At 52.9% G+C, this 8,342-nt stretch overlaps 1 protein-coding gene across 1 annotated transcript in view; it reads left to right on the forward strand.

Annotated features, from left to right (window-relative positions):
- Positions 1-566: 566 nt before the first annotated feature.
- SEMA6B (sema domain, transmembrane domain (TM), and cytoplasmic domain, (semaphorin) 6B) overlaps positions 567-8,342 on the forward strand; it is a 14,758-nt gene continuing 6,982 nt past the window's right edge. Inside the window, exons 1-8 of the mRNA XM_006896384.1 lie at positions 567-687; positions 863-986; positions 2,257-2,317; positions 2,437-2,499; positions 3,154-3,255; positions 3,951-4,041; positions 4,478-4,597; positions 5,088-5,176. Of these exons, the coding sequence (XP_006896446.1) occupies positions 567-687; positions 863-986; positions 2,257-2,317; positions 2,437-2,499; positions 3,154-3,255; positions 3,951-4,041; positions 4,478-4,597; positions 5,088-5,176 (771 nt within the window). The remainder of the gene's footprint in view (positions 688-862; positions 987-2,256; positions 2,318-2,436; positions 2,500-3,153; positions 3,256-3,950; positions 4,042-4,477; positions 4,598-5,087; positions 5,177-8,342) is intronic.

Below are 8,342 nucleotides of genomic sequence, written 5' to 3' on the forward strand. Positions count from 1 at the left end.
TGTCCCAGGGGCATGCAAGAAGACCTCAGAAAGGCTGAGCAGGGAGAAAGGAGTCGGACCAGCGGGCCTCTCTGGGCCCTGGCCAGCTGGAATGTTCTAGGCCTAATTTACGCAAGCCCCAGGCAGTACTTATTTAACAGGATTCCAAGACCCAGGGATTTTTTTTTTCCTCTTTGCCTTTGATTTTACTATTTTTTACATTTCTAATTCCAACCTGTTTTGAGATTATGTGTCTGTTATTGTTATTAATTTCTGGTTACTAACCTGATGCGTTTTTGCTTGAAGTCATTACCTAGGCCTAAAGTTGTTCTGGCAATTCACTGAGTGCGAGGTACTCTAATTATTATTATTGCCGTTGCTCGTGTTGTTATCCCAACTATTATTGCCGTTGCTCGTGTTGTTATCCCAACGGGGGCTTTTTCTAGGAATTGATAAGCAGGTGGAATGTCCAAGCCCAGCTCCTTGCGTCGCGCGCCCTCCGCCGGCCACCAGCGGGACTGCGGGGAACCCCCTCACCTTCGGCCCTCCCACCCTCAGGTGTCACCTCTGGCCACCCCGCCCTCGCCATGCGGACCCCGCGAGCGCCCCCTCCCTGCTCGGCCCTACTGCTCCTGCTGCTGCAACTGGGGGGCTCCCACAGCCTCTTCCCCGAGGAGCCGCCGCCACTTAGTGTGGCCCCCAGAGACTGTGAGTGGGGGAAGAGGAGAGGGGATGCCCCTGGGAGGGTCCTGATGCGCACATTGGGTGTGTTACTTTCCAGTGGAACCCCCAGAAAAGACGTGACCTCTGGCCATTCACGGTGAGACACACGCAGTCCTTTCTCATCCCGCCCTGCCTCACCCCATCTCATCTCCTCTCCTAGACCTGAACCACTACCCTGTATTCGTGGGCCGCGGACCTGGACGCCTGACGCCCGCAGAGGGTGCTGAGGATCTCAATATCCAGCGGGTCCTGCGGGTCAATAGGACGCTGTTCATCGGAGACAGGTATGGGCATGGGGGCTGCCTGCAGAGGGTTGGGGTGAGCTCAGGGGAGTGGGTGGCAGGGAGCAGGGGAGTTGCATAGTGGGTGTGGTGATGTGTGGCCCTGGGGTGGGGCTTTTAAGGATGTGCAGAGCTAGGCGGAGGAGGTTGCAGCCTGAAGCTTCTAGGAGTTGATGAGTGTAGACAGCCCAGAAGCCTAGCAGAGGGAGGTCAGAGGTGGAGTTATCCGGTCAACTATCAAATAACTAGGAGCCTGGGTGTATAGTCCCAACCCTGTGAGAGACGCTGTGGGAGTGGTCATGGAGGGCTTCTCAGAGGAGGTGGCATTTGGATGTGATCTTGGGAGAGCAGAGAGAACAGCATGTGCAAACAGCCTGGGGCAGAACTAGGCCTGGAGAGTTGGAAGAAAAGCTTGGAGACTGGAGCTGAGTGAGGGAGGCAAAGAGGAGGAGGAAGGGAGAGGATGGGTCTGTGAGCTGCAAGGAGGACTTGGGCTGGTACCTGAGGGAGGTGGGAACACTGGAGGGCCGTGGGCAGAGGAGGAACGGGCTTGGCTCAGATGCCCTCTAACAACCACAGGACAAACAGACTTGAAGGGATAGCGCGGGAGTCAGGGGCAGGGATAGCTCCAGTGGCTTTGGTGTTGTTTGTAGTTGTTGTTAGAAGCCATCTAGTCCAATGCGACTCGGAACAATAGATCTGAACCCCGTCCTCATCACCTGACACACTCGAGCGGTCACTCACACACTGCAGTCACTGTCAGTCCAGCTCATTGAGGGTCTTCCTCTCTTTCCTGGACCTTCCATCTTTCCAAGTATGATGTCCCTCTCTAAGGAATAGCCTTTCTTAACAACATACTCAAAATATGTGAGATGAAGCTTTGTCATCCTTACTTCAAGGAGCACTCTGGCTGCACTTTTTCCAGGACACATCTGTCTGTTCTTTTGGGTGTCCGTGGGCTCCGTGGTGGGGAACTGCAGTGCTGCAGAATTACACCTTGCTGCGGGGTTATTGGTCCGTTCTGACTGGATGGTATTCAACAACGACGACAGGGGGATGGAGGTGGAGCTGGACGCAGGTGGCTGCAGAGAAGAGGGATGAACGTGAGCAGAGCTGGGACAGAATTTATGTGGGACGCGTGTTGGGGCGTGTCAGTGTTGGCCTTGCCCAGAGACACAGGCTTTGGCACCTTGGACGTGGTACAGGTCCTCAGGGAAGAAGGAATACAGAGGGTGGTGGGACCGCTCAATCTCACTAACTACACCCCCCCCAGGGACAATTTATACCGAGTGGAGCTGGAATCCCCCACGTCCACGGAGCTGCGGTACCAGCGGGTGAGGAGGGGGTGCAATAGGGAGGGAGGGAGTCAAACACTGTGGCTGTGCCTCGCGGGGGGGGGGGGTCCTGGGGCGATCAGGGCCTTCGCTCCCCTCACGAGCCTCTCTGTCCCCAGAAACTGACCTGGCGCTCGAACCCCAGTGACATCGACGTGTGCAGAATGAAAGGGAAGCAGGAGGTGAGTGGCTGGCTTCTCAAGCGGCCTTCATCCCTGGCCACGCCCCCACGGTCCTCCTCCCTTCTGGTGGCATAGTGGTAAAGAGCTGCAGGGCCAATCCAAAGGCACATGGTTCGAATCCACCAGCTGCTCAACAGAGGAAAGAAGGACCATCCCTTCCCATCCGATTTACTGACTCTGAAAACCTGCTGGAGGGTCAGCTATGGGTCGATTCCAACTTGACGGTACATAACAGAACGTATTTCCAGTCCTGGTTCGACCCCACCTAGGGTCCTGCCAAGTGTTACTTTAAATCAAAGACGACCCCACCCTCACGTGGCCTCCAGCTTGACCACATCCAGATGCAGACCCCTCCCAGCAAGGCTCCTAACCTCCCTTTGGCCCTGGTCACGCCCACCGCCGTGGCCACGCCCTCATAGGGCCTCTCGCCGCTCTGGCTCCACTCTCCGGGTTAGCCACGCCTCCCGCCCTCCTGGCCACGCCCACACAGGCCCTTCCCCGCTCTGGCCCCACCCTCCGTTTTAGCCACGCCTTCATCTACCTGGTCACGCCCACACAGGCCCTTCCCCGCTCTGGCTCCACCCTCCGCCTTAGCCCCGCTTTCCCTCCGCATGGCCACGCCCACACAAGCCCTTCTCTCCCCTCGTACCCCAGGGCGAGTGTCGAAACTTCGTAAAGGTGCTGCTACTTCGTGACGAGTCCACGCTCTTCATGTGTGGATCCAACGCCTTCAACCCCGTGTGCGCCAACTACAGCGTGAGTCTCCGTCGCCAGGCTCTGTCACTTCCTACAGGAAGCCTGCCTGGATATGTCCTTCCCTCTCAACACATCCAGGGGGATACAGGGACGCGTAGGGTCAGGGCTTACTCAGCTCTCACCATAATGAGTAATATGGGCTCTGAGGCGCCCTGTGGTACAGTGGTTAAAACTCAGCTGCTAATCGAACTGACCAATGGCCCTGCAGCGTCAAAGACCTGGCAATCCGTCCTTATAGACTACAGCCCAGAAAACGCCAACGGGTGATCCCACCCCGTCATCCATGGCTGAGTATGGCCCTGGGTTTGGCATTGGCCTCAGCGAAGGTTGTGGCTTGAACTTCTTGGGCACATTGAACAGAAAGATGGGGGGCATCTGCTCCTGTGGGGCTGTAGCTAGAGCCGTGGAGTCCTTGTGGGTCAGCTCGACCCTGTCCTTCAGGGTCACTGTGAATCTGAGTGGACTCAGCAGCTGTGGGTTTACGGGTCAGAGTCAGCTTGACAACACAGAACAGCAGCACGGACTCACCCTTAGGTCCATTTTTCAAACCAGTAAACTGAGGCCCGAGAAATTGAGATTACGTTTATACAGCAATCTGTGTTGGGGCCAGGACTCCCTGTAGAATTGGGCCTGGAGGAATAGGCTGCCAGGTGTGGCCAAGACCTTTGTCACTCAGGCCCTGGCCCCTTCTACAGATGGACACATTACGGCCCATCGGGGACAACATCAGTGGCATGGCACGCTGCCCGTATGACCCCAAACACGCCAACGTCGCCCTCTTCTCTGGTGAGTGTCCCCAACCAAGAATGACCATCTAGTGGGGCTCAGCCTGGGCCAGGGCCTGGCAGTTTCCACTCCTGGGATGCAGTATTTGGAGGGTCACTGGGCATCCATCAGTGAAATGGGTAGACTCTCAGCCTGGGGTAAAAGTTCAGACAGGATCAGGCTCAGACTGAGATGGGGGGGGGGCTCTGCCAAGGGCTGAAGAGCTCAGCCTGGTTCTAGGTTCAGCCCTGGACTTAGGGTTCAGCCCAGAGCCAAGGCTCAGTGAGGAGTGAGGTGGGGACTCAGCCTTGGCTCGAGCTTTCAGTGGGGTCAGAAGCTCAGCCTACACACAAAAGCTCCACCCAGACTTGAGGCTCAGGAATCAGAGCTCCAACCCAGGCTGGGGCTGGGAAGAGCCTTGGCCTTGGATGTGACCTCTCCACTTCATCCCCTTCAGACGGGATGCTCTTCACAGCCACTGTCACTGACTTCCTGGCCATCGACGCTGTCATCTACCGCAGCCTGGGGGACCGGCCCACTTTGCGCACCGTGAAACACGACTCCAAGTGGTTCAAAGGTGGGCACGGAGGGGCAGAGAAGGTGGACCCAAATAACCCCACCAGAATAAGAATCCCAGAGGAAACAGGGCAGGGACTCCCATCTCGTCTTTGAAGCCTGCTGGCCTCATTGATGCTAAAGCAAAAGGAAGATTGAAGGGGGATTCAGGTAGCACTTCCCGGATGTGGTGACTTAGAAGGATGCAGCTTCAAGGGGAAAACGGAGTTTAACACGCATGCGAGAAGGATGGCGCAGAACAGTAGATGCTGCTGTCTGTGGGGTAGATGCGGCAATGTTAGGCTTCCGACCTTATCCCTTATAAAAACAACACAAAACAAAACAAAACAAAAAAACCCAATGAACTTGGAACCCATTTGTTTTACCCAGTTAATCAGCTGAGGTCCCCCCCCTTCACAGTAAAAGCACCCACTGAGCCTGATACATTCTCAGGCTAGAAGCCCCTCCCCCATCATGTGAGAAGGTGGGTTCTGACCCCTCCTCTCCCACAGAGCCCTACTTTGTCCACGCGGTTGAGTGGGGCAGCCATGTCTACTTCTTCTTCCGGGAGATCGCGATGGAGTTTAACTACCTGGAGAAGGTAAGGCCCCATTCCCGCCAGAGGCCCGCGATCCCATTATGGGGGCAGTGTGGGTGTGAGGAACAGAGGATGCTGCCTTTCACCTCTGGGCCTCAGGACCCACCCCTCTGGCCGGGGCCTGGCCTCTGGGGTTGGAAGACGTCTGGAGAGCAGCTGGGCAAGGTACACGGGTTTGGAAGTCAGACGAGGCCCTGGTCCTGATGCTTTTGTATTCACCTGACCACCCACCTTTCCTCCAGCCTCCAGTGCCCATCAGTCTACCCATGTACTTACTATCTACCAAGGCAGCCACCTGCCGGCTCTTCAGCCCACTCCACTTCCATTTCCACACATACCAACCTACCCATCCACTAACCCTTCATCCTCCATCCCTCCACCTGTCCACTCATCCACCCTTCCCTGACCCCACATTCCACTCATCCATCTGCTCATTCATCCATCCCCCTATCCACTTACAGCCACCCACCCCACTACTCACGTAGACATCTGTCCATTCACCCCCTCTCCTCCTATCCACTCACTCAACCATCTCTCCATCCACCCACCTCTCCCTCGTTTATACATCCTCCCTGTCTACTCATCCATCAAGCCTCCGTTTCTGTCCACCTGCCTCTCTTTCTTTTTTTAATTTTTTCTTTAATTATTATTATTTGTGTGTATGTGTACCCTAACCTTAAATCAGATTTGACTGGTACAGGAGGAGATTGTTCCTCCTTCTCCAGCAGAACATCTGGTGGATTTGAACCTCTCACCTCTGGGATTGCAGTGCACTTTCTTGCTATTAGGCCACCAGAGCTCACCGCCTGCCTCTCTTTCTACGCACCCATATACACAGCCACCCAGCTCCTCCACGTACCCTCCTCCTATTCAGTCATCCCATACAACCTTCTAACTACTCATCCACCCATGGTCCATCCATCCATTTGTCCGCTTACCCATTGATCCAACATTATCACCTTCCAGTCATTCATTGACCTACTCCTCCCTCCATGAATCCATCCATCCATCCATCAACTTATCTAACCCCTATACCCTACACCCATTCATCCAGCCATGTATTTGCTCATCCTTCAAAAGGCAGCTTGGGAAGACAAAGCAAACTGCTATAACAAACTGTTATTAGAATTGGAGAACTCACTCAGCACTTCTCAAGCTGAAAGAACTGAAAAACAAATTGAAGCCTCGAGTTGCAATACTGAGAGATGCTATGGGCAAAATCCTGAATGAAAACATCAGGAGAAGATGGAGGGAATACACAGAATCACTGTCCCAAAAAGAACTGGCCGACACTGAAATATTTCAGCAAGTACCATATGAACAAGAGCCAACAGTAGTGAAGGAAGAGGTTGAACCTTCACTGAAGACACTGGCAAAAACAAGGGCCCAAGAGTAGATGAGGTACCAATTGACGTGTCTCCAGTGACAGACGCAGCCCTGGACGTGCTCACCAGTGTGTGTCAAGAAATTAAGAGGACAGCTGCCTGGCCAACCTCCTAGAAGAGATCCATTCTTTGTCCCCATTCCCAAGAAAGGGGATCCAACAGAATGTGGAAAGTATTGAACAATAGCATTAATATCACATGGAAACAAAACACTGTCGAGAATTATTCAGAAACAGCTGTAACAGTACGTAGACGTTCAAGCTTGATTTCGAGGAGGTGTTGGCACCAGGGGTAGCATTGATGATGTCAGATGGATCCCAGCTGAAAGCAAAGAACACCAGAAGAATGTCTATTTGTGCTTTACTATCTATGCAAAGGCATTTGACAGTGTGGATCACAAAAAATTATAGGTAACATTGAGAAGAATGGAAATCCCAAACACTTATTTGTGCTTATGCAAGACCTATACCTAGACCAAGAGGCTGTTGTGCAAACAGAGCAAGGGAACAACATGGTTTAAATTGGGAAAGGTGTGCATCCGTGTTGTATCCTTTCTCCATGTCTACTCTGTACGCTGAGCAAATTATTCGAGAAGCTGGACTCTGTGAAGAAGAATGTGGCCTCACGATCAGAGGGAGACTCACCTATAACCTTCATTATGCAGATAACACAACCTTGCTTGCTGCAACTGAGGACTTGAAGGACTTGCTGCAGAAAGTTAAACACTCCAGCCTTCAGTATGGATTTTATTGCAACGTCAACAAGACAAAAACCCTCACCACTGAACCAAGGGAAACCTCATGATAGATGGAGAAAGGACTGAAACTGTCAACAACTTCATCTTACTTGGGTCCACAATCTATATAATTGGTACTAGCAGACAGGAGAGGTATATTGCACTGGGAAAGTCTGCAGTCAAGGACCTTACCAAATTACTGAGGAGCAATGATGTTAGTTTGAAGACTAAAGTGCACCTGACTCAGGCCACTGCCTTTTCAGTCACTTGCTATACATCTGAAGCTGGACAATGAATAAGGATGACAGAAGAATAGATGCCTTTGAGCTATGGCGTTGGAGAAGAGTGCTGAATATCCCATGGACTCCAAAAAAGAATAAACAGATGTGTCTTGGAGAAGGTTCAGCCAGAGTGCTCCTTGGAGGCAAAGATTATGAAGCTTCATCTCACATACTTTGGGATGTTGGTAGGAGAGGCTAATCCTTGGAGAAGGACATCAGGCTTGGAAGGATGAGGGGTGGAGAGGGAGAGGAAGACCCTCAACCAGGTGAACTGACACAGTAACTGCAGCAATAGGCTCGAGCGTGTTGGAGACTGTGAGGACAGCACAGGGTGGGCCAGGGTTCAGATCTGTTGTTCACAGGGTGGCTGTGAGTCATATGAGATTCGACCGCACCTAACAGCAAGCACCCACCCATCCAGGGAGCTCCATCCAGGAAGCTCTGGTGTCTTCGTGGTAAGGAGCTGTGCTGCCAACCCAAAGGCATGTAGTTCAAATCCATCAGCTGTGCTGTGAGAGAAAGATGGGCAGTCTCCTTGCATGTGATTTACTGCTCTGAAAACTCGCCGGGGGGTCAGTTATGGGTTGGTTCCGACTAGACGGTACACAGCTACCACCAACCTATTTATCCGTTGATTCATTCTCTCCTTCCAATTCATTCATTCATCTAACCACCCCTCTACTCACTCCTCTTCTGTCCAACCATTGCCTTGTTTGTCCACTCACCACTCCTTCCCTCTTTCCACCCATCATTGCATCCATTCACCC

Source organism: Elephantulus edwardii, unplaced genomic scaffold (genome assembly GCF_000299155.1).
Source record: "Elephantulus edwardii isolate Elephantulus edwardi_28Jun2011 unplaced genomic scaffold, EleEdw1.0 scaffold00185, whole genome shotgun sequence".
NCBI lineage: Eukaryota > Metazoa > Chordata > Mammalia > Macroscelidea > Macroscelididae > Elephantulus > Elephantulus edwardii.